The following is a 26,710-nucleotide window of genomic DNA, read 5'->3' on the forward strand; positions in this document are numbered from 1 at the left end:
GTCACTGTTAAACCCACTCCTCTTAACCCAGTAAATGGAGGCTTCAGTCAAGAAGCAAATAGACCAACGTAAAAATATCACATACCATATGGTTCACCAGTCACCTGCAAAGTTCTGATTTTTGTTTTGGTCGCCTGTTGCCATTTGATACCAATTTAAAGTTAAGTCAATTGGTAAACTTGTTTAAAAGTCATATACTATGCCCTTTAAATCGCCCCTTCTCTGGATACATAGCAGTTCCCCTTCCAAGTGATGCCACGGGGCTTGCAGCAGGGCAACCCACAGGACACATCTGACCTTTTACACATACTCATTTCAAACCATGTCAGTTGCATTCCAGGTCAGGTTTATCACAGAACTGTCAAACTGAAACCTTGATAAGGAAACTACGCACACTGTCATTAGTGCCTTCAAAGTATTAGACGGCAGCACAGTGGCAGAGCGGTAGAGTTGCTGCCTTACGGAGCCCAGATACACAGGTTCGATCCCGACCATGGGTGCAGTTTGTGCGGCGTTTGCATGTTCTCCCTCATGGGTTTTCTCCTGGTGTCCTGGTTTCCTCCCACACTCCAAAGACGTGCAGCTTTGTAGGTTGATTGGCTTGGTATAAATGTAAATTGTCCCTAATGTGTGTAGGATGGAGTTAGCGTGCGGGGATCGCTAGTCGGCATGGACTCGGTGAGCTGAAAGGCCTGTTTCCGCACTGCATCTCTGAACTAAATGTACAGGTTTTCAGGTTAATTGGCTTCTGCAAATTGTTCCTAGTATGTAGGATAGAACTAGTGTACAGGTAGGTAGGTGATTGTTGGTCGGTGTGGACTCGGTGGGCTGGTTTCCATGCTGTACCCCTAAACTAAACTAATTTGGGAAGCAGATTGCAAAGGTAAAGTAATAATGGTCAGCAGTGGCTCGTTTAAATATATTGGCAGTCCACAAAAAGAATAGATCCAAGAGCTGTAACGTTCCACAAGCCTTCTGTTGACATCTTTCAGCAATCACCTGCAGGATTTAACTCAAAACTCCGTTGCAAACCAAGTCAAGACTCTCAAAATAAACAGAAGCTAATTTAGAATTTAAGTTTTATTGAATGATAGTTTTAAAAAACAACCATTTTATTGACATATTGCACATTAAAACCAAGAGGCACTGGGTTACCTTCAGACCAGGCAAATATATTCCCCCCCCCCCAAAAAAAACAAATCACATATGTAGTTACTTGCAAGTGTAGGTATTAGGAATACATTTTCTACCAGCACGGCTAGTAAAGTCTGTAATTAGGATTTTGGCATTCAGAAACAGCATTCCTTTAATTTGCAATTTGGATACATTTTGTGCAGCCCAGCAACAGAGGGACAATGGATCAACTCAAACTATACAGCAATGAAACCTGACCAACTTCATAAAGTTAGACTAGGATAATTTAATGGTAAGATTTTTATTATAAGGGAAGAGCAAGGAATTCAGTATTAGAGGCATGTTTCCTTTGGATAGACTCAATCAGGTCTTTTCAAGGGAGTGAATTCAACCCAACTAAAATCTTCAAAAAACTTTCCCTCCACTCAAATATCCAATGGCAATTTCCCCACACCCGATGCCATCACCCACCCATTCTCTACACCAAATACTCTAATGTTTCTCCTTAAAGACTCCAATAGCAGCTTTTAAAAGAATATATTTTATGCCCAGCATTATTTTTTTTGCGAAGTAGCAATACACTGCAGAAAACCTAGAACAAATTTCTATTCTGACAAACTGAAATGTAGATTATAGTCATTTTAAAAGAAAGCTGCCTTCAAATTCTTTGGGGACTTGGCCGATTAAATTTCAAATGTTAATGCAAAGGTTTCCACAGATTTTAAAAAAATCTCCCAACTTGTAAAAAAAATCTCTAGACCCCCCCCCCCAAAAATGACTGGATAAAAATGTTAGAGTGGCTGGGCTTTGGGGAAAATAAGACAAAAGTTTAAAAATAATGCCCACCACACAATGGATGGAAGATAAATGGATTAACTGTCCATGTCTGGAGATTTCAGTCCTTTTCTTCGGCTGTCATTGGTATGCAAGGTAACTCTTCAGGGATGCCGGGAGTGGTAGAGACTGGATTTCATTCAAGCGATCCTTGCCAAGAGCAACCCGCACTGAACGCCGACAGAGATCCATCAATGGCAGTGGTTCGGCTGAAAACAGAAGGGAAAAGCCTTGCATTTAATCTGTAGTGTATTCACAGTGACCAAACTTTCAATGCAAAATATCCAATACCAAAGCCATTGCATGCTTAGCTTAGTGATACAGGGCGGAAACAGGCCCTTCGGCCCACCAAGCCTGCACAGACCCGCGATCTCTACACATTAACACTATTCTACACACACTAGGGCCAATTTAAGTTAATGTCACGCCAATTAGCCTACAAACCTGTACGTCTTTGGAGTGTGGAGGAAACCGATGATCTCGCAGAAAACCCACATGGTCATGGTCACAGGGAGAACGTACAAACTCCGAACAGACAGCACCTGTAGTTGGGATCAAACCCACAGCTCTGGCGCTGGAAGCACTGTAAGGCAGCAACTCGGCTGCTGTGCCACCCCTATTGGAGTCACTCCGAAACAGGCAGCTCTGTGCCCCCCATTTGTCTGCACTGGGGAAGTCACAGTGAGTACATGATGCACAAGAGTGACAAGCCACCAATTGACATCTTTACACCTCACTGGCAAATACTACAATTAAAACAACCCATTTGTTAAAAGTAAATAAATGAAACTGCAAGCTATTGCTAAACGCTTGGTGCACGAAAAACTTGCAAATCTCACAGAAGCGTTCACACGACTGTGAAGGAACAGGGCAGTTCGTACCAGTTGTTTAGGATCTCCAGACTGACATCCAACACTGCCCGGTTTATACAGCACCCAGGAGCACAGTGACTGATAGCACACCACAATTACAGGAACACCATAACCACCTGTTTGAACCGGTAAATACAGGACAACCCCTCCAATTAATTCCTAGAGTATTTCAAGACATACTTGTGTGATAGATTCTGCAAATTCTTGTACTAAATTCAGCAGTTACGGGAGTTTACACAAGCTGAGAAAATGCAGGAAGGAGTCTTCATTCCATATTCTAAACCAGTGTATTTGGCATCAAGCTACAACTACAGGGATTAGAGCAGCATCTAATGGGACAATAGGATTCATTGGAGGCAATGATTGCTCCACAGCTGAAGTCCAGTCACTTCTCTGGCACATATTGTACATGGACAAAAGCTGACCAACATTCTCAGACACAAATTCATGCTGAAGGACAATAATCAAACTGCTTTTCCACATGGCTTTAAAATTAGACACCAAAAGCCTCGACTTAAAAAAGAAAATCAGCTGCTGGTGGTTCCACTATAAACCGCCATTCCATAATGTGGGGCTGAAAGGCCCGACCCAAAACTTCACCTATTCACGTCTTCCTGAGCTGCTGCCAGACCAGCTGACTAATCCAGCAGTTTGGCCTTTTCCATAATGCCAATTGGATATAATGCAAGAGGACCTCGGAAACATTTGCATTACAAAGGCCAAATTGGTTAGAACACAAATTGGATTGTTAACCAGAGAACCACTTGCAACTTTGGAAATTGACAAGCAAAGCAGTCTTACATTTGGGCAGTATGGCGACAAAGAATGCTTCCAAATAGGCCCTGCTAGTAATCAGACACCATTGCTGATTTAACTGCGGATGGCCATGTAAACTGATCGCTTTTGTCACTTGTGTAACAAGATTCTTGAACCATCTAATATACAGAAAGAACTGCAGATGCTGGTTTAAACCGAAAGTAGACACAAAATGCTGGAGTAACTCAGCGGGACAGGCAGCATCTCTGGAGAGAAGGAGTGGGTGACGTTTCGTGTCGAGACCCTTCTTCAGCCTGTCCTGCTGAGTTACTCCAACATTGTGTCTACCTAATGTATAGACTTTAATTTTAGCTTGCAGGAGCAGAGTATGCAGCTATTAAAAAACCCATTTAAAATAACTTTGTTCTTGAGTCAGAAAGACCAGCCCTTCACCTCTTTTCCCCATTTCCAGATTTGATGACACTATTTTCTACAACCAGGCTTTGCAGCAACAAAGCTATCATCACGGGTAGCACAATTACCTATTTTAACCTGTGATGTAATTCTGCAGGGTAACTGAATTACCAGAATAAACAATAATCTGGACGTATCTGGACCTTCTGAACGCCAGACCATATTTTATGGTGCACAAAGAAAAACTGCTGGTGGAACTCCATAGGCGAAGCAGCATCCATGCAGGGAAATAAAGAAGGACCTTACTGTCCCATTTCCACACACCCCTCCCCTCACTGGTCCCATCTGCCCACAGCATCTCCCTCTACCCCCCCCCCCCCCCCCCCCACCACCAAACCAATCCCAGCCTCTGTTGCCTCGCCCCGATAAACTTACCACACACCTCCTCATCCATGTATTGCTTGCCAGGTCTTGCCCCATTTCCTTCACCACAAGACTTGCCATTTCCCCTACACTCTGTCCAAATGAAGGGCCCCATTTCCCTCTGCAGATGCTTCCTGACCCAGCAAGTTCCTCCAGAGGATTGAAGCTAGAGGGTGATAGGTGCCTGGAACAAGTTGTCAGAGTGGTAGTGAGGCTGATACTAGAATGGCATTCAAGAGACTTTTAGATAGGCACACATCTGCAAGGAATGGAGAAATTTGGGGACAGGGGCATCATGTTTGGCACAAGACATTGTGGACCAAAAGACTTGTTCCTGTGCTGTTCTGCTCTGTGCACTAACCTACTGAATTCAAAGACCTTGACCATTCATAGTACCAGAGCAATGGGAGCCAGTTGGCCCGGTGGTCTCCAAAACCATAATTCTACCAGAAGTTGGATGCCAGGGGTCGTTACGGAAACTAAAACACGCCCAAAACAAACCCAAGTGGAAGCCACTTAAAACATCCAGTTAACTCCAATCAGCATCATCGGCCTGACGCTGCTGAAAAAATATATATTTCGTCTAACTAGAATGGTCTAACCAGACGTGGGTAAGAATGGGGAGTGATGAATAACCAGTTAGTTATCTAGCATCCCAAACACAAGCAGGAAATGTTGCAAGATAAAACCTTGTGCCAGATGGCTTCATTTCAAATGCTGCCAACTTCCTCATTCTAGCTGTGCACTGCACTAAACACCCGGCACCAAGACATTCATAGTCTGTTCAAACAAGCACACTGATCAGAGATTACGTTAATGAAGCACTCGACATATTATGCCACCAAAAAATTAAAGAGAAAGTGCAGGCTCGGGCAGCACCTGTGGATAGTTTAAGTTATTGTCACATGTACAGTGAATAGCTTTTTGTTGTGGGCTAACCAGGACAAACAGCACTTGCTTCATCCACTGGAGTAACCTTGAACCGCTGGTACCTGCCAATTTCACCTCTCCATGCCAACCTCCGTCGATTGTAATCATGTATTGTCTTTCAGCTGACTGGTTAAAACGCAACAAAAGCTTTACACAGTACCTTGGTACACGTGACAAGAAACAAAACTGGCCTCTGGCAGAATTCATCATATCTGCTCATCACCTTGGCTCCAATTTTCCTTATTCTATTTGTGGATATGTCCTCCCTGGACACGTTTCATGCTATTTACAACAATTAGACACAAGCTGCTTTTAACACCTGCAATTATTCTATCAAGATTCACCCAGAGATTCTCTTTGCTCACCGATCCTCTCTCCCACTGAAAACTTACCACCCTGTTTCCTGGCAATGTCCCAGATTCAAAACATTAACCATTGCTCTTTCTGTAGCTGCAGCCTGACCTGCCAATTGCTGACCGCACTTTGGTTTTACTTCAGACTCAGTATTTGCAATTTTAAAATTTTGTTTCCGCATGCCACTGGCAGCCATGCCCAAGCAGAAAACTTGTGGCAATCTTCAGGGATGCCTCTGCCCCCCTCCTCCCCTCTTCTCTTCCACCACTGCCCCCTCTCCCCACCCACCAACACCGCCAAACCAGGTCACTTACTTGAGCAGAGCCAGAACTCACAGATCTGAACACAAACTTTTGACCATCACTTCACCCCACTTGAAATTAAAGCCAGACACAGCCAATCGTTGTGAACCCGACACCAGTTGTGCGTGCAAAACTCTACACTTCCGCTCCAGAGTAGCGTGGGCAGGGTTTTTGCAAACATTGAAAAAAGTCGGGTTTACAACTGTCCATACAGGCTGTGAATGGAGACAGTGTTTTGCATTTCTACTTGGCAATGACGTGTTAGCTTGGGTACAGTGTTCACGTTTTGCATGCCAGCACTGATATTCCAGCTAAGATGAACACTGCTGATTTGGGTTTGGAACAAAATTCTAATCAATTGAGTAGTTGTGCAAAAAGAAACTAGCTTCGAGTAACCCTTGCATCCCCTCACTCCCCCACCCAAGTTGTTGTACTGGTTTCAAAGTAGACTTGTTGAGTCCCATTGTCTGAAACGCATTTTCACCTATCCCACAGCTATCAATGGCCTGTTTCCTTTATCGTCGTTACCTTTTTCTAAACGTATCTTTCATTCATTTGTTCTACATCTCTCTATGTCACCATCTATATCTCTCGTTTCTCTTTCCCCTGACACTCAGTCTGAAGAAGGATTTTGACCCAAAACATCACCACTTCCTTTTCTCCAGAGATGCTGTCTGGACCCAAAGTTACTCCTGCTTTCTGTGTCTATCTTTGTTTCAAAACAGCATCTGCAGGTCCTTCTTACACACCTAAAGAATTAAAAGACAGACAGAAGTAGAGGCTGCTGTATATTGTGTTATTGGTAAACACCGATTACAAAGATGCAGGACACATTCAAAGGCAGAGTACCAGTTAACATCTTTAACCCAAATGATTTTCTCTTTGCACAGAAGCTGTCTGACTAGCTGATTATTTTCAGCATTAGTTACATATTTCTAGCTTCTTAAGTTTGACATTTACATATTGATGTCTAAAGGTTAAATGCCCCACTTCAAGTGTGCACTCTGGAGGTTTGGATTAAAAGGAGGTGCTGAAACCACCAGTTACTGGAGAAGAAAAAATTGGTGGACCTGTAATAAGCAGCTAGCAGTTTAACTAAATGGGCAAAGGATGATACTAGTAGACACATCACAAATCAGTTCTTGGCCCCCCTGAATTTAACATTAACAAGTTAAATACCTACTCCACTAATACTCACTTCAAGTACATAATCAATTCCTTGCATCTCCAATTCCCTTTTAAAAGCAGCAGCCAAGGAGACAAGACAAAGTGGCCATTCACAAGTCAGAGCAAGACTTAGCCATTGAGTATTTCCCTAATTTACTGATAGTGAAAACTAGAGGAATAATTATCAGCAAATCAAGGACGATTTTGAAAAGAAATGGGCCAAAATGGCAGAATCAGAGTCTGAAGGAGGGTCTCAACCCAAAACATCACCCATTCTTTCTCTCCAGAGACTGCCTGTCCCGCTGAGTTACTCCAGCATTTTGTCCCATCTTCGGCAGAATCATTTTACAGACTCAAGGACCACAGTACCAATAACACCAATCACAATCAGCTGACTTGCAGGCTAGTCACAATTAACATGTCTGACACCAGAAACAAAACGTTGATACCCATCACAGAAAGGGCTGTGTTCTCTCACAATAAAATGGGCTCAAGAATGATCAAAGTCACCTCATCGAGCCAAAAATATCAGCAGACTTGAAAACATCCAGTCCAGGAGGGGGAGGGGAAGGGCAGTACACCGAAGCCAGAGTCACATTAGGAGTATTTGAAACTTTTTCCTCTTATACCAAGCTGGTCAATTATCATTTGCCTGGCCTAGGAACAAATGAAAAACAGGAGTAGGCCATTCGGCCCTTCAAGCCAGCACCGCCATTCAATATGATCATGGCTGATCATCTAAAATCAGTACCCTGCTCCTGCTTTTTCCCCCATATCCCTTGAGCCCAAAGAGCTAAATCTAACTCTCTTGAAAACATCCAGTGACTAGGCCTCCACTGCCTTCTGTGGCAGTGAATTCCACAGATTCACAACTCTGGGTGAAAAAGTTTTTCCTCATCTCAGTCCTAAATGGCCTACCCCTTATTCTTAAACTATGACCCTGGTTCTGGACCCCAACACCAGGGACATTTTTCCTGCATCAAGCCTGTCCAATCCTTTAAGAATTTTATACGTTTCTATAAGATTCCAGAACCCGGGGCCACAGTCAAAGAATAAAGGGGTGTCCATTTAAAACTTAGATGAGAAAAATATTTTTCACCCAGAGTTGTGTATTTGTGGAATTCTCTGCCACAGAAGGCAGTAGAGGCCAATTCACTGGATGAATTTAAAAGAGAGTTAGATAGAGCTCCAAGGGCTAGCAGAATCAAGGGACATGGGGAGAAGGCAGGCACGGGTTACTGATTGTGGATGATCAGCCATGATCACAATGGCGGTGTTGGTGCAAAGGGGCAAATGGCCTCCTCCTGCACCTATTTATGTTTCTATGTTTAACTTTCTGTCCCCTCTTATCCTTCTAAATTCCAATGAACACAAGCCCAGTCGACCCATTCTTTCATTATACCCATTCGTTCATCACATGGCAGAGTCTGCAGTCCCATGTTGGCCTCAGTCACCTCGAGTGGTACGATGCATTCACAATCCACATCTGCTAATAAGGGGGCGTATGGCTTTCAAATACCGCTTTTCCAGTTGAGTCAAGCAAATTTATAATACTAAATTTAAATAAGGTGCAATGTCAATATGGGTAATCCACAACCAGGAAAACTGTCACATTAGACAAATATTAAAATTATTCTTGAAAACACAAGGCATTGCTGACGTGGGAAACTTGAGAAAAACAAAATGTTGGAGCAACTCAGGTCAGGCAGCATCTATGGACAATGCGGATAGCTGACGTTTCTGGTCAGGACCTTTATTCCAACTGATTGGAGTTGAGGGGAGAAAGCCTGAAAAAAGGTGGTTGGGGGGGAGGGGGGGGGGGGGAGATAAAGCTTGACAAGTGATGGGTGGATTCAGACGAGTGGTGGCTGACTGGAAGATGGGCCGACAAAGGGTAGAGATGAAAAGGAGACAAAAAGGATGTCAAGCAAGAAGAGAAAGGTGAAGTCAGAGTGAGTGAAATGCGTCAAAGAGAATTGGGGGAAAGAGTAGGAAAATTAGATGTACACAGGGGTAGGAGAGGGGGAAATGGGGGTATTAACCCAAATTAGAGAATTCAGTGTTTATACTATTGGACTGTCTTCTACCCAAGCAGAATATGAGGTGCTGTGCCTCCAGTTTACGTGTTGCCTCACTCTGGAAATGGAGGCGGCTCACGACAGAGAGATCAGTATGGGAATGGGAAGAGTTAAAATGTTAGCAACCGGGAGATCCAGCACATCGTGGTGAAAGTGTTTGGTGAAAATGGTTCTTGCTGTTTTTATATTGTGCTGGTACCAGGTTAGGCAAGATTAATCGTGATCCAATGAACACTCATTTCATTTGTACTCAGAAATAAAAGAATGGCAATGGCAATTGCAACTTGCCAATTGGGACCACAAACACGTAGTACTAAATGGAATCTATCCCTTCCAAGCCTTGGCTGGAAAATTTCCTTCAACTTGTCACTAACCTACAGTCAACAAGACAATCCAATCAATAGTCAAAACTAATTGTTCAGAGGATTAAATAAACTCAGGCTGGTGACTCTCATTGTCTGTAACTTGTTTTCACCTACGCCACAGCTAACAAAGACCTGTTCCCTTTATCAGTTACTTTTTTTTGGATTTCTTTCATTCACTTGTTTTATATCTCTCTATCACCGTCTATATCTCTCGTTTCCTTCCCCCCCCCGACTCTCAGCCTGAATGGTCTCGACCCAAAACGCCACCCATTCCTTTTCTCCAGAGATGCTGTCTCATCTGCTGAGTTACTCCAGCGTTGTGTGTCTATCACAGGCTATATATGGGAACAATTTATTATTGTACATCAAATCTGAGTCAATGCCACCTACACAGAATTGTTCCAGTAAATCTACGGGCTTCAAAACTGAAGATTAGTCAAACAGAAAAGTTAGCCATGAACACTTGTGAGCTGGAGTACATCTTCCAGGGAAGCTGATTATCATTTACATTGGTTTACGTAGTCTAGACAGAAGAATGTTTGGCTGCCAACAGAAGTGTCTCAACACAATTGCTCTGAGCTGATGTCGCAATTGAAAATGCATAAATATGCTGGGAATTAAAATCCTCCCACCTCAACAGGAATTGGGAAGCCAGGAGCCATGTGCCAGTTTTCATTGTGAGCTGGTGGCAGAGTTGACAGTTTCAATTTCCTGGGCATTAATACATTAATGTGTCTTTGGGCCCACACAAAATGTAATCGTGAAGACAGCATGTCATTGACTACTTTTTACAAGTAGAAAGATTCAGCATGTCACTGAATACTCAAACAAACTTCTACAGAGGCACTGTAGAGTTGGGTTGCATCACCTGGTGCAGCAATCCCAACAGCAGCACGGTGGCGCAGCGGTAGAGTTGCTGCCTTAGAGCGAATGCAGCGCCGGAGACCCGGGTTCCATCCCAACTACGGATGCTGTCTGTACGGAGTTTGTACGTTCTCCCCGCGACCTGCGTGGGTTTTCTGCGAGATCGCCAGTTTCCTCCCACGCTCCAAATACATACAGGTTTGTAGGCTAATTGGCTTAGTAAATGTAAAAATTGTCCCTCGTGGGTGTAGGATAGTGTTAATATGCAGGGATCACTGGTCGGCGCGGACCCAGTGGGCTGATGGGCTTGTTTCCACACTAAACTAAACATAGGCATGCAAGAGACAGTAGCGTGGTAGACTCAGGCCAGTGCATCATGGGATCAGACATCCTGGCATTCAGAAGCTCTACCTCAAGGTGGCAGCGTCGTGCATTAAGGACCCCCACCATCCAGGTCTGCCATCTTTTTGCCGATTCTATCAGGTAAGATCCTTCTTGTGTGGGCCTAAAATCCATAACCACCAAGTTCAGGAAGATCTACATTCTTCAGGAACTGAACTGCACAGCCCCAATCTTACTTGGCTACAGAACACTACGCACTACCACGGTCGCCTTTTCTTTGTAATTGGGTTTGGCACATGCGACTTTTTTTATTTTTGAAGTCTTTTTCACTGCCTTGAAGGATTTATGTGCAATGTACAATTGCCACGTCAAGATGAACACGTTCCTACAATTATTAAAATCTACTTCCATCATTTCAGGGTGGACACTTATCAGCGAGAATCATCTGCAGGAGGAGGAACTGCAGATGCTGGTTTCCACCAAAGATAGACACAAAATGCTAGAGTAACGCAGGAGAGGCAGCATCTCTGGAGAAAAGTCTGGACTGGAGTCTGAAGGGTTGTGACCCAAAATATCACCTATTCTTTTTCTCCAGAGATGCTGTCTGATAAGCTGAGTTACTTCAGCATTGTGTCTATCTTCAGTGAGAATCAGCATCATAGTTCCCCAAATCTCTAACTCGACTCTTTTTAAACAATGACCGTGTTGCAAGTATTGGCAAGGTGGTAACCAAAACACCAACTCACTTGCTCCTACTGCATCAAACAGTGCACTTCACCCATTTGCCTGGTGGCTGAAGACTTCTCTCCATCTTTAAAAGCTGCCAGCCAAGGATTTATTTTGGAAAGTAGCTTTCGGTTACTTAGCCTGCATCTCCTTTAGTGACTTGGTGTTAAATATTGACGTGACTCAGGACATTTCACATGGAGTTGCTGTATTAACTGTAATATGCAGGAAACATCCAGCACAGCTCAAATCACCCTATAATCAGTCAACAGTTCACTTTAAGTACCACGACCGTCACCTAGTTTACAAAGCTCTTCAAAAAAGCATCCATCTGATTGTTCAGTGCATTTGCATGAACGTAGATGTCTTTGTATCTAGCAGAGCAAGTCCAGTCATTACAATCTGTAATACTCCGAGCACACTTGAATATTTCAGCATGAATCCCATCAGCATTTGTGAGGGAAGATTTAAGCAATTTTCAGTACCAATCTTTGTGCAAAGTTGATGGTGTTAGTGCGATGAACTACAACCAGATGTTCTTCTTGATAACTTGTGATACACTAAAACCTTGCCTTCAGTGCATGGAGCAAGTGTTTTGCACTCACTTATTTTCATAGGGATATGCTCAAGTTTGGGACCAGGCCTTTACCCAAAATTAACAAATCTGTCACTGTATCAATCATGTTCTCATATTACCTCATGTCAATGCATGGACCACTTAACTATTCTTTATCTTCAAGTCAATAGACAATAGACAATAGACAATAGGTGCAGGAGTAGGCCATTCAGCCCTTCGAGCCAGCACCGCCATTCAATGCGATCATGGCTGATCACTCTCAATCAGTACCCCGTTCCTGCCTTCTCCCCATACCCCCTCACTCCGCTATCCTTAAGAGCTCTATCCAGCTCTCTCTTGAAAGCATCCAACGAACTGGCCTCCACTGCCTTCTGAGGCAGAGAATTCCACACCTTCACCACCCTCTGACTGAAAAAGTTCTTCCTCATCTCCGTTCTAAATGGCCTACCCCTTATTCTCAAACTGTGGCCCCTTGTTCTGGACTCCCCCAACATTGGGAACATGTTATCTGCCTCTAATGTGTCCAATCCCCTAATTATCTTATATGTTTCAATAAGATCCCCCCTCATCCTTCTAAATTCCAGTGTATACAAGCCCAATCGCTCCAGCCTTTCAACATACGACAGTCCCGCCATTCCGGGAATTAACCTAGTGAACCTACGCTGCACGCCCTCCATAGCAAGAATATCCTTCCTCAAATTTGGAGACCAAAACTGCACACAGTACTCCAGGTGCGGTCTCACCAGGGCCCGGTACAACTGTAGAAGGACCTCTTTGCTCCTATACTCAACTCCTCTTGTTACGAAGGCCAACATTCCATTGGCTTTCTTCACTGCCTGCTGAACCTGCATGCTTCCTTTCATTGACTGATGCACTAGGACACCCAGATCTCGTTGAACTCCCCCTCCTCCTAACTTGACACCATTCAGATAATAATCTGCCTTTCTATTCTTACTTCCAAAGTGAATAACCTCACACTTACCTACATTAAACTGCATCTGCCATGTATCCGCCCACTCACACAACCTGTCCAAGTCACCCTGCAGCGTTATTGCATCTTCCTCACAATTCACACTACCCCCCAACTTAGTATCATCTGCAAATTTGCTAATGGTACTTTTAATCCCTTCGTCTAAGTCATTAATGTATATCGTAAATAGCTGGGGTCCCAGCACCGAACCTTGCGGTACCCCACTGGTCACTGCCTGCCATTCCGAAAGGGACCCATTTATCCCCACTCTTTGCTTTCTGTCTGTCAACCAATTTTCTATCCATGTCAGTACCCTACCCCCAATACCATGTGCCCTAATTTTGCCCACTAATCTCCTATGTGGGACCTTGTCGAAGGCTTTCTGAAAGTCGAGGTACACCACATCCACTGACTCTCCCTTGTCAATTTTCCTAGTTACATCCTCAAAAAATTCCAGTAGATTTGTCAAGCATGATTTCCCCTTCGTAAATCCATGCTGACTCGGAATGATCCCGTTACTGCTATCCAAATGCTCAGCAATTTCGTCTTTTATAATTGACTCCAGCATCTTCCCCACCACTGATGTCAGACTAACTGGTCTATAATTACCCGTTTTCTCTCTCCCTCCTTTCTTAAAAAGTGGGATAACATTTGCTATCCTCCAATCCACAGGAACTGATCCTGAATCTATAGAACATTGAAAAATGATCTCCAATGCTTCCACTATTTCTAGAGCCACCTCCTTAAGTACTCTGGGATGCAGACCATCAGGCCCTGGGGATTTATCAGCCTTCAGTCCCATCAGTCTACCCAAAACCATTTCCTGCCTAATGTGGATTTCCTTCAGTTCCTCCATCACCCTAGGTTCTCCGGCCCCTAGAACATTTGGGAGATTGTGTGTATCTTCCTCAGTGAAGACAGATCCAAAGTAACGGTTTAACTCGTCTGCCATTTCTTTGTTCCCCATAATAAATTCCCCTGCTTCTGTCTTCAAGGGACCCACATTTGCCTTGACTATTTTTTTCCTCTTCACGTACCTAAAAAAACTTTTGCTATCCTCCTTTATATTATTGGCTAGTTTACCCTCGTACCTCATCTTTTCTCCCCGTATTGCCTTTTTAGTCATTCTGCTTCCCACCATTTCTGTTGGCATAAAATGTTGGACATGCCCAATTTTACATTGTTCCCCATTGGTTTACTGCCATGTAGGCTTCCTGTGGCCTTTTGCTGTGAAAACTTCCGTTCTCCACAAAACTCCCATAACTAGTTACCTTTGATTAACCCCGATTTTAGACTTGCATGTTGAGGACATGCTCCTTTTTCTTACAGTTGAATTTGCTTTTGATAAGGTTCCACACAGGAGATTAGCGGGCAAAATTAGAGCACATCGTATTTGGGGGTAGGGTACTGACATCAAGTCAAGTCAAATTTATTTGTCACATACATACACGATGTGCAGTGAAATGACAGTGGCAATGCCTGCGGATTGTGCACAAAAAAGAATTACAGTTACAGCATATAATAAGTTAATAAGTTACTAAAAATAAATAGTGTAGACAAAAATTTAGTCTCTGGAGTTATACAAGTTGACAGTCCTGATGGCCTGTGGGAAGAAACTCCGTCTCATCCTCTCTGTTTTCACAGCGTGACAGCGGAGGCGTTTGCCTGATCGTAGCATCTGGAACAGTCCATTATTGGGGTGGCGGGGGTCCCTCATGATCTTGCTTGCTCTGGATCTGCACCTCCTGATGTATAGGTCCTGCAGGGGGACGAGTGTAGTTCCCATGGTGCGTTCTGCCGAATGCACTACTCTCTGCAGGGCCATCCTGTCCTGGGCAGTGCTGTTCCCAAACCAGACTGTAATGTTGCCAGACAGGATGCTCTCTACAGCTCTCTACATGGATAGAGAATTGATTGGCAGACAGGAAGCAAAGATAGGAATAAACGGGTCCTCTTCAGAATGGCAGGCAGTGGCGAGTGGAGTGCCGCAAGTCTCGGTGCTGGGGCCGCAACCATTTACAATGTATATTAATGATTTTGATGATGGAATTAAAAGTAACACTAGCAAATTTGCAGATGACACAAAGCTGGGTGGCTGTGTGAACAGCGAAGGGGATGTTAGGAGGTTGCAGGCTGACTTGGACAGGTTGGGCGAGTGGGCAGATGCAGTATAATGTAGATAAATGTGAGGTTATCTACTTTGGTGACAAAAACAAGGAGGCAAATTATTATCTCAATGGTGTCAGATTAGGTAAAAGGGAAGTGCAACAAGACCTGGACGTCCTTGTACACCAGTCACTGAAAGTAAACATACAGGTACAGCAGGCAGTGAAGAAAGCTAATGGCATGTTGGCCTTCATAACAAGAGGATTTGAGTAAAGGAGTAAAGAGGTCCTTCTGCAGTTGTACATGGCCCTGGTGAGACCACATGTGGAGTATTGTGTGCAGTTTTGGTCTCCTAATTTGAGGAAGGACATCTTTGCTATTGAGGCAGTGCAACACAGGTTCACAAGGTTAACCCCCAGGATGGCAGGACTGTCATACGAGGAAAGATTGGGCTTGTATTCACTGGAATTTAGAAGGATGAGAGGTGATCTTATAGAAACGTATAAAATTATAAAAGGACTGGACAAGCTAGATGCAGGAAAAATGTTCCCAATGTTGGGGAGTTCAGAACAGTCTAAGAATAAAGTGGAGGCCATTTAAAACTGAGGCGAGAATAAACTTTTTCACCCAGAGAGTTGTGAATTTGTGGAATTCTCTGCCACATAAGGCAGTGGGGGCTAATTCACTGGATGAACTTAAGAGTTAGATAGAGCTCTCGGGGCGAGCGGAACCAAGGGATATGGGGAGAAGGCAGGCACGGGTTACTGATTGTAAATGATCAGCCATGATCACAATGAATGGCGGTGCTGGCTCGAAGGGCCACATGACCATCTCCTGCACCCATTTTCTATGTTTGTATATGCAATTTTAAGTTTACTAGCATGTAATCCAAAGCCTCTTGTTAGTCTTCAAACCAAATTGCACCAGTCTTACCATTAGCCTCTGAGCAACAGTCAGGGCAAAGGACCCCTGAAAGTAACCAGAGGCAGATACATTTCCTTGCCAAAAAAGGTGGCATTTAACAACTCAAATGATTAAAAGTTACCCAACTCCACCAAGTTCTCAAAATGTTTAGGAAAGAACTGCAGATGCTGGTTTAAATAGAAGGTGGACACAAAATGCTGGAGTAACTCAGCGGGACAGGCAGCATCTCTGGATTCCTTCACTCCAGAGATGCTGCCTGTCCCACTGAGTTACTGCAGCATTGTGTCTATCCATCAAGTTCACCATCTAAACCACTCATAACCAAGTGCATTTCAGGTCAATAGTACAATGGTAACACATTCAGTTAAGGAGTGTACTACAGAGGGTGAGAATTCACCCGTTGTGGGGAGGCAAAGCAGCACAACAGAAGAGTTGCTGCCTTACAGCATCAGAGACCCAGGTTTGATCCTGACCACCGGTGCTGCCTGTATGGAGTTTGTATGTTCTCCCTGTGACCACATGGGTTGCCGCACTGTATCTCTAAACAACTAGCCTATAAGGTCATCTTGGTTGGCATGGACATGTTGGGTTAAAGGACTTGTTTCCATGCCCTATGACTGACTACAAGTTGCCATGCCAAGACAATACTTGGCAGCAGTCTTATGAACTAGAGATGATTCCTAATTCCTAATTCCAAATTTGCAGTTTCCCACAAATATTTTAGGGTTGAAGGGATCCTATAACATTTCAACTACGATAATATCTTTTGCATTCTGTGACAAATCATTCATCAAGATACGATTTAATTATTCAGTGGTTGCACTCAGTAGAAACACTCTTATGGAACCTTAAAGTCTGAAGAAGGGTCGCGACACCAAACATCACTTCATGTTCTCCAGAGACACTGCCTGACCTGCTCAGTTACTCCAGCACTGTCTTTTTGTAGCTCAAACACGTGTAGCCTAGTCCAGCAACTTAAGGGATGGATTAAGTTTGAAGTTTCAAACCAAGGCTTGGTATTCAACGCTGATCATGTTAATTGGCGGGTGGTGCTGTGCACAACTTCCTCTGTTGAATTAACATCGCTACACTTTTGGGAGGTGCCACTGGAATGTTGCAGTACCTCCAAAATATGCAAACTGCATGGCAAGTGGATAAAGACAGAAGAGTGACGCCAAGTATTACAGTTCTGGCCTGTAAAAGACGAAATTGCTGAGCATTTGGATAGCAGTAACGGGATCATTCCGAGTCAGCATGGATTTACGAAGGGGAAATCATGCTTGACAAATCTACTGGAATTTTTTGAGGATGTAACTAGGAAAATTGACAAGGGAGAGTCAGTGGGTGTGGTGTACCTCGACTTTCAGAAAGCCTTCAACAAGGTCCCACATAGGAGATTAGTGGGCAAAATTAGGGCACATGGTATTGGGGGTAGGGTACTGACATGGATAGAAAATTGGTTGACAGACAGAAAGCAAAGAGTGGGGATAAATGGGTCCCTTTCGGAATGGCAGGCAGTGACCAGTGGGGTACCGCAAGGTTCGGTGCTGGGACCCCAGCTATTTACGATATACATTAATGACTTAGACGAAGGGATTAAAAGTACCATTAGCAAATTTGCAGATGATACTAAGTTGGGGGGTAGTGTGAATTGTGAGGAAGATGCAATAAGGCTGCAGGGTGACTTGGACAGGTTGTGTGAGTGGGCGGATACATGGCAGATGCAGTTTAATGTAGATAAGTGTGAGGTTATTCACTTTGGAAGTAAGAATAGAAAGGCAGATTATTATCTGAATGGTGTCAAGTTAGGAGGAGGGGGAGTTCAACGAGATCTGGGTGTCCTAGTGCATCAGTCAATGAAAGGAAGCATGCAGGTTCAGCAGGCAGTGAAGAAAGCCAATGGAATGTTGGCCTTCGTAACAAGAGGAGTTGAGTATAGGAGCAAAGAGGTCCTTCTACAGTTGTACCGGGCCCTGGTGAGACCGCACCTGGAGTACTGTGTGCAGTTTTGGTCTCCAAATTTGAGGAAGGATGTTCTTGCTATGGAGGGCGTGCAGCGTAGGTTCACTAGGTTAATTCCCGGAATGGCGGGACTGTCGTATGTTGAAAGGCTGGAGCGATTGGGCTTGTATACACTGGAATTTAGAAGGATGAGGGGGGATCTTATTGAAACATATAAGATAATTAGGGGATTGGACACATTAGAGGCAGATAACATGTTCCCAATGTTGGGGGAGTCCAGAACAAGGGGCCACAGTTTGAGAATAAGGGGTAGGCCATTTAGAACGGAGATGAGGAAGAACTTTTTCAGTCAGAGAGTGGTGAAGGTGTGGAATTCTCTGCCTCAGAGGGCAGTGGAGGCCAGTTCGTTGGATGCTTTCAAGAGAGAGCTGGATAGAGCTCTTAAGGATAGCGGAGTGAGGGGGTATGGGGAGAAGGCAGGAACGGGGTACTGATTGAGAGTGATCAGCCATGATCGCATTGAATGGCGGTGCTGGCTCGAAGGGCTGAATGGCCTACTCCTGCACCTATTGTCTATTGTCTATTGTACTTGTTCATCTGTTACTTCATCACTGCCAGGTTAAACCATGCAACCCCAGCATCTCTCAAGAGTACAAAAAATGACATAAAGTGAAGCAAGTTGTTAGCCGTTTAAGCAATTCAGGATCAGTTGTGAAAGTCGCAAGTGCAACTCTAAACTTTGCCACAGAGGATGCTGTAATTCAGTTGGTGACTCACTGAGAAGGGTTGGCAAAGATGAACAAAATTAACATTCCATCAACCCTCAAGTCAATCAAAATCAAACTTTTGTTTTTAAAGTGCCAAAAAGATTGAACAAAACAGCAAAACATCCTCCATTCCAGCCTTCCCTCGGGGAAAGCAACATTTTTGCATTTTACCAGAAAAAAATGAAAGGGCAAAGAATGATAATTAAAAACCCCAGAGTGATTTCATTTCATAAGTGATAGGAGTAGAATTTGGCCACCAAATCTACTCAGCCATTCAATCATGGCTGATCCATCTCTCCCTCCTAACCCCATTCTCCTGCCTTCTCCTCATAACACCAGACAACTGCACTAATCAACAAATTTATCTCTGCCTTAAAAATACCCATCGACTTGGCCGCCACAGCCTTCTGTGGCAATAAATTCCAGAGATTCACCTCAGACACCTCCGACTAGAGAAATTCCTCCTTGGCTCCTTCCTAAAGGGACTTCCTTTAATTCTGAGGCTATGACATCTGGACCTACACGCTCCCACTAGTGGAAACTAGTTAAAGAGGTATAAAGTAAAACATAAAACAACCCACAGGTTATGACAGGGTTTAAATGTGCTATACAAATAAAATTGACTTGACTTGACTCTCATAACCTGGACAGTTTGCTAGACAGAAGTGCAGCCACGGAGATGCCAGTTGGCAAAGGATACCTACAGCAACTGGCAAATCCACTCCACCGGTCATCCAAATGTTCACCAGTGTGTTGGGGTTGCACACATGTCAGGTGTTCATAACCCAGGAGGAGCTGTATATTTAAAGTTAATTCCCAAAGGAGAATCACCTCTGAAACAGAATATCCACAAACGACACTGTTCCAGGTTTCTGGATCAATCTATGCATCAAGTACTCATAAGAATGCTTGAAAGGAAATTAAATTTTTTTGTGGTGGAAGACAGCCCAGACAACTTTAAAAAAAAAACTTAATGATAGTTGAGGAAGTAAGCACACTTCCAATAGCTAGAACAGTTTTCTCAGAACTCATCCCCCATTCATTGCACCCAGCTGTGTCATCAGTCTCAACCCAATCTCCAAATTGTCAAGACTTCTCCATTAACAACTTGCTCCCAGACGAAAAGCATCCAAGCGTCTCAAACCATTGCTTTCAATCCCCAGAACACACGTGACCGTCTGTTGGCAACTCTGATCCTAACTGCTCAGAAACATTCCAATTTGGCCGAGATGATCCTCCGACTAAAATGTACCACACCAGGAACGTCATTTCTACAGTAGATTAGCAACACTACTTTTGTCTTAGCCCACGAGCTGCTCAAATCCACAAACCACTTGTTCTATCAGCAGGTCTCGCACTACACCCTCACACTTCCCCAACTTAATCTCAACTCAACATTTGTCACTGGCCAAGAGCATTCTGTTTGACTGTTAGTGCCAGCTAGTCCAAACATCCAATTCAAATGCCTCATTTCAAATGACATTCTTTGCAAATCCCACCCCTCCAACCTCAAGTCTTTAACTTTCTCCAGTCACAATTCATGTTGCGTCTACATTGTTTGAAAGTAGATATCATTTGCCATTTCTAATCCTTTGAAGATGGTCTTCAAGACATCTGGTTGAGGCTGTAGTCATTTTATCCTACATTTCCGTGTATAACAAACTCATTCGTTTGCTGTACTGAGACTTCAGTATTTGTTAAACCACAGGTTGAATGTTCTGCTGTTTTATTTACCTTGCAGGGTTGCAGATTATATTTACCACACAGTTCTGAACGTGTCAAAAATGACTCATTTAGATTTTTTTCTAGAATATTTAATAATGAATTGAATTATGCACCCTGTACAGCACATGGATTAAATTGCAATTTTTCATGCTGTAAAGATACTTCAATAGGCTTTGCAGCTGTATTTAAAATAAACAGAGTCACGCAAGACGAAGAAATGTAAATAATAGTTAAAATAAAATGGCTACAAGTCTGTAGACTGGATCTAATCGCTAGATTTGACAGGTCTACATTTAAGACCAGTCTACTACCTCCTACTTAAGGGCTTTCCCCTAACCCAACTCAAAACTTTCCGCTTGCTTGAACCACATTGGCTCAACTGCAAGATCACACTTAAATCCCACTACAAATCTCCTCCAGACTGATGATCCAATTCTGAGCTCCAATTCTGGCCTGCCAACTGTGACCATTTAAAGTTTCTCCACTCGAGGCAACTGTCCCATCAACCAGAGACCACGGGACTTTTCATCGCTGGTGCGGCTCGGCCGCGGGACTTTTCATCGCCCGGTGCGGCTTGGCCGCGGGGCCTTCCATCGCCCGGTGCGGCTCGGCCGCTGGACTTAACATCGCCCGGTGCGGCTCAGCCGCGGGGTCTAACATCGCACGGCGCGGCTTGGCCGCGGGGCCTAACATCGCTGGTGCGGCTCGGCCGCTGGACTTAGCGGTGCCCGGTGCGGCTCGGCCGCGGGGCCTAACATCGCTGGTGCGGCTCGGCCGCTGGACTTAACAGTGCCCGGTGCGGCTCGGCTGCTGGACTTAACAGTGCCCGGTGCGGCTCGGCCGCGGGGCCTAGCATCGCACGGCGCGGCCGCGGGACTTAGCTCCGCACGGCTCGGCCGCGGGGCCTTCCGTCGCCCGGCTCGGCCGCGGGATGTTTCAGCGCCCGGTGCGGCTCGGCCGCGGGGACTTCCATCCCCTTGCGGGGACTGTGCGGGTCGGTCGGGGACGAGCTGTCTGTCCGTGGGCGTGGGGAAGAGAGTGGAAGTTTTGTTGCCTCCATCACAGTGAGGGGGTGTTTGGAGTCACTGTGATGGACGTTTGTGTAGGGGTCATGTGTCTTGTGTTCTTTTTTGTGTATGACTGCTATGTAATTTCGTTCGGTACCTTGGTACCGAATGACAAATAAAGCTCTGTTGAACTGTTGAACAAATGCTCTGGCGTTCTCTCCTTGTAGAGGAGATGCAGTGGATATTCCTGGTATGATTTTGTGACTGAACTTGCACGTGTTTAATTAAACTCCAGACAAATAGTTGCTCATTAATGTGCAATGTAACTGCTATATTATTAATTCAAGCTACCAATGTATGCAATAGGATCTGTTCCAACTTGAACACCTCCCCACAGGTGTTCAAATTAGTTCATCTTTAAAAGCCTACAGCCCCTGACAAAAAGATCATGAAAATCAAATATGCAGCTGCAACTCGGGTGGTCCTTGCTTTCATTTCAAATTTGCTCTGTAGATTTTGCCTTGGTTACATTCATTATTCACGGCAGGTGACAAAAGGTATTTCTGCAAGGTATTGGAAGAATGTTGCTGCCGACAGAATCATGTCACTGTGTGCGTCAATATCCATGGGAGGAGATGGAAATAAATCTTAACGTCCCATTTACCTAAACTGGCTGTCACATTTTGGACCATTAGAAATTTAATACGGTGCACATGTATGGAGGTAGTCTGGAAAAAGCAATTTCAAAGAGCTACATATTCTATGTTCCCAGAATAAGCACTTCTCACACCAAAACACCAGTTAATAATTAGAACAACAAAACCTTTGCTTATTTGACAGAATCAAACCACATCTGGTATCTAGTTTCAATAGACAATAGGTGCAGGAGGAGGCCACTCGGCCCTTTGAGACAGCACCGCCATTCAATGTGATCATGGCTGATCATTCTCAATCAGTACCCCGTTCCTGCCTTCTCCCCATACCCCCTGACTCTGCTATCCTTAAGAGCTCTATCTAGCTCTCTTGAATGCTACCCAATGACTCAACTAAAATGGAGGTTTGTATTGTGAGCCTTTCCAGCCTAGCCAATGAAGCCATCAATTAAAATGATAGAAATCAAATGGCAGTCATAACTCGAAATATGATTGAGCATCAATTAATTTTCATTTAAAATTGACTTAATTTGCAACTTCAGATAAGCAATGTATTTCAATCGATTAAAGTGAATGTGGCACTAATCAAATAACCCGTATTTGTGAATGGACAAAACATTTGAATTAGTCAGATTATAGACTTCAGTTTTTAAAACTTGCCTTTAGTTAGACGAGCTGAAAATAAAGGTTACAATAAATTAGTCTACGCCTCCAAATTAGTTTTAGCTTACTTACGTTCGAGTCCATTAATGTAGCGCAGTCGGATTTCACAGTGACCCCAGACGGCACTTACAATAGGATAAAGCTTTTTCCCTTTAAGTCCTCTATATGCTATTCCCAGATAGTGTCCATCCACCATATAGCTGAGAGTTCCTTCGTCCATGTCCAAAACTACTAGGAATGCATCAGGTACAATAAAAGTCTCATGGGGCTCCAGGTAAGCTGGATAAGTCTGGCTTGGCTGATTTTTGCCATCATAGTATAGTTTGTTACGTCCAAGGTCCCAGCCCCAGGATTCACAATTACTTCCAACAAGTGCCGTGTAACCGACCGAGTGCAAAGGAGAATCTCCCGTAGCAACACCAACCACTGCATGTGTCCCTCGTTGTCTCATTGCCCAAGAAATTTCCCACACGTGTAGTCCTCTGGTATATCCGACCTTGCCTCGTATGCCATCGGTGCTCTGTGCCACTGGATGCCGATGAAATATCAACTTATCGTCTTCTTTAACAAATACATTCAGTGATCGGTCATCATTGTTCCACGAGTGCGATAACTGGACTTCGCAAGAAACTGGTGGCATGTCCAGCAGCATGTCCAGCCGAGCTGGCTTACAATAGTCGAGCCCCTGCTGCTCATGTCGAAGGGGCCGGTAAGGATCTCTTACATCCACAGTCTTGAGTCCAACAGCAACTCGTTGCCCCATGGTTAAACTTCAGGGCAGAAAGGAAAATAGCCAAACAACCAAACCTCCTTGCACCCAGCCTTCCAATTCGCTCGGCCTCAAATCGAACTCTCTCAAGTAGGTCAAACACATCAGGCGAATGGAAATATTTAGCTTCACTTCCTGACGTATAGAAACACATTAAAAAGACACGTCAAACATTCATTCTTCAGATATTGTTTGCAAGACAAGTTCTACAGCTAATATTCATACAGAACTTGCTAATCAAAAACATTAAACACAATTGAAAAGATAACCAACAATAAAATAAGGACTTCTCTGGGAGAGAGGCAGCTAAGATATTTATAAATTAGATCCTCAAACTAAACCAGAGGCTTGTTAGAATTTGTCTATCCCGTTGTGAAAAACTATTCCCAATCCCCCCCTCCACTGAGAAATTAGAAACTTATTTGCATTTTTAAATTTTCCTTTTATTTTCTCAATGAAAATTACGTCAAACTTTGTTAGGTAGATCCTAAGAAATGGGTTTATGTGCTAGGCTCCTACTCAACTTCCCCAAGTCAGTTAAAACTTTGCATTAACAAATCCATGCCAATTCTAAACCCAATGCCCCTCTGAACGCTGGTTTATGCCATTCTTCAATGAAAAACAATGATGCCATCACACAAACTGACCTGTTAATAGGACTAATTTTGGAGGGGAATATACCAATTGAGGACTTTACCACTTGCCTGTAGCCAGGAGCTTCAGAAATATGAAGCCTCTGCCTGTTCCTCCCTTGCTTTTTTTTGAAAGACATGCATATATTTGTTACCGGTGAGCAGCCATTTTATTCACATCTTGTTAGACTTAAACTCATCCTGTTTAACAAATTGTGAATGATGTCTGCATTGTTCCTCTTGTGTAGTATGTCAAGCAATGGGTTAAGCCAGTTTTGTTAGTAGAAGTCATGCCCAATCTCAATCAGATTCTCTTTATATTCAGAAATCTGCTGTCTGTTGTGAATTAATTCATGACTGAACCCACACAACCCTGCAGGTAGGACAATTTCAGAGATTTGTAAATTTCTCAACTAGGTTCTAACAGATTCCCCTCCAAGTTCTTAGACTGCAACTGCCTCCCAACTAAGACTCAGCCAGGGTAACGCCTCCATTAAGCCCACTAAGAATGTGTTTCAAAAAAGGTCGCTTCATTCTATGCCCTGGTAAAACAGACTTTGTTTATCAACCTCACCTCATTACCATCTCCAGAACCAGTCTAGGGAATCTTCACTGCACTGCTCATGGCAAGTACAACCTTTTGGCCTAAACGGTGCACAATGCTGAAGGTGTTGTCTCAATGCAAACCTATAATTGCAACATGACATTTTGCCTGCACCCAAATCTTGTCCTAGGCCAACATGCCATTTGCCTTCGTAATTACTTGCTGCACACGCACATTTGTTGACAAGTAAACCCAAGTGCCCTTCATTTACAATGCTCAATCTTGGCACTTATAAACACTGCTTTTGTTTTGTGCAAAGTGGGTAACTCAATTCTTTCCATATCGTATTACTCCTGGCCATTTACTGGCTGTGTTCCCTTAAAATCTCAATTTTCACCTCTATACCCAATCCCATCTAGTTTAGTTTCAGCAAAATGGGACCAACGGTCAAACTGCAAATAGCTGGGGCTTCAAGCACAGATTCCGCCAGACCCTCACTTCTCATCTGACCCATTTCTTTGTACCCAGTCATGTCCAATAACTAGTTCTCAATTCCTTTCAATAATTACCCTCTTGCTCTTTGTTGACCATGTTTGTGCATGGGATCTTGTTGGAAGCCTAGAACCCAAACACATTACAACTGGTTCCCTTTATATATTCTACTGGGCATTTACTCAAGGCATTCCAGTAGATCAGCCAAGTCTGGTTTCATGGATCCATGCTGATTCTGCTCACTCTTAATGTGTTGTCTAGTGGATATCCTACTTTGCAGATATTAGACCAAATACCCAGTTCTCCATTTACAAGGAGGTATTTGCTTCCCCCCAAATCTAAAATCTATAGAATTTGGATAAGCAGTGATCACTCTGTAAAGTTAGCCCTTTCAAATCTCTGGAGTGCAAGGTCTAGAATTTACAATGAAAATGTTTTAATTACCATATTTCACATGATTAATTAGGGCTGCTACTTTTCTTCAAGCTTCCACCCCTTTGTGCTATGAAAAGGCAAGGTGATCATTAAAGGAATCACCCAGACCTTGATTATGCCAGTCAAGAGACTCGCCAACAGAACACTCACTTTCACAGTATAACACACCAAACACAATTTTACAAGTTATTTTTAAAAAACTTAATGCGATGAACTAGCTTACCTCACATTGCGTTAATCTCCACTGTACCAAAACATGCTTTCAAATGATCTGGAAGGAAAACAAAAAAAATCAAAATCAAGACAACACATTCATCATTAGCAGATTCAGAGTCTATATTTAGCAGAAGAGGAATTGAATCCAATTAATGCATTGCAGCATGCATATACCAAGTACTCTCTACTTTGAAAGTCTTCAACTACAAAGCATTTAAAGCTAACTTTGCAAATTTACAATTTAAGGAGCAACTCTTGTACCAAATTAAAGTCAAGACGAAGCAGACATTACCAAAGATAGCTTTGAAATGTGGTCAGGAGAACAGACCTGCCCCGTTTGCAATACTGGCAAAAGTGCTCTTAGTACGGAATCTACGTACTAGCAATTAAATAGGCATGACAGTGTGCATGTATGTGATATATATAGGCTACGTCAGTATTTGACAAGACACGCCCATCCTTCGGGGCGAAATAGTAGACTATTCATCACGACAAAACCAACGTGGCCCGAACAGTCGAGACGGATACAAAACAGTGATACTAAACTTCTAGCTTTAGTATCTAGCTCAATTGTTATAGCTTTTAGATAAAGATGGCTTGGAGAATTAGGCGATCGACTGGTGATATTTGCAGCAAAACCTCCCTAAATGCTTATTCTGGAATGCTATACAGACAGGCAATACTAGTTCTAATAGATTAAACACTTC

The 26,710-nt window shown here is 43.6% G+C and overlaps 1 protein-coding gene across 3 annotated transcripts in view; it reads right to left on the minus strand.

Annotated features, from left to right (window-relative positions):
• Nucleotides 1-1,124: 1,124 nt before the first annotated feature.
• spsb1 (splA/ryanodine receptor domain and SOCS box containing 1) overlaps nucleotides 1,125-26,710 on the minus strand; it is a 68,791-nt gene continuing 43,205 nt past the window's right edge. For 2 of the 3 annotated variants that reach the window (XM_078425068.1, XM_078425070.1), the window contains exons 2-4: nucleotides 26,011-26,058; nucleotides 22,988-23,819; nucleotides 1,125-2,177 (exon numbers count right to left, since the gene is read on the minus strand). In XM_078425068.1, coding sequence (XP_078281194.1) covers nucleotides 2,050-2,177; nucleotides 22,988-23,678 — 819 coding nt within the window. In that variant the 5' untranslated portion in view covers nucleotides 23,679-23,819; nucleotides 26,011-26,058 and the 3' untranslated portion in view covers nucleotides 1,125-2,049. Of the gene's footprint in view, nucleotides 2,178-22,987; nucleotides 23,820-26,010; nucleotides 26,059-26,295; nucleotides 26,381-26,710 lie in introns of those variants that run through there. The other variant, XM_078425069.1, reaches the window with a different exon arrangement.

This window comes from Rhinoraja longicauda, chromosome 30 (assembly GCF_053455715.1).
Source record: "Rhinoraja longicauda isolate Sanriku21f chromosome 30, sRhiLon1.1, whole genome shotgun sequence".
In the NCBI taxonomy this organism is placed as follows: domain Eukaryota; kingdom Metazoa; phylum Chordata; class Chondrichthyes; order Rajiformes; family Arhynchobatidae; genus Rhinoraja; species Rhinoraja longicauda.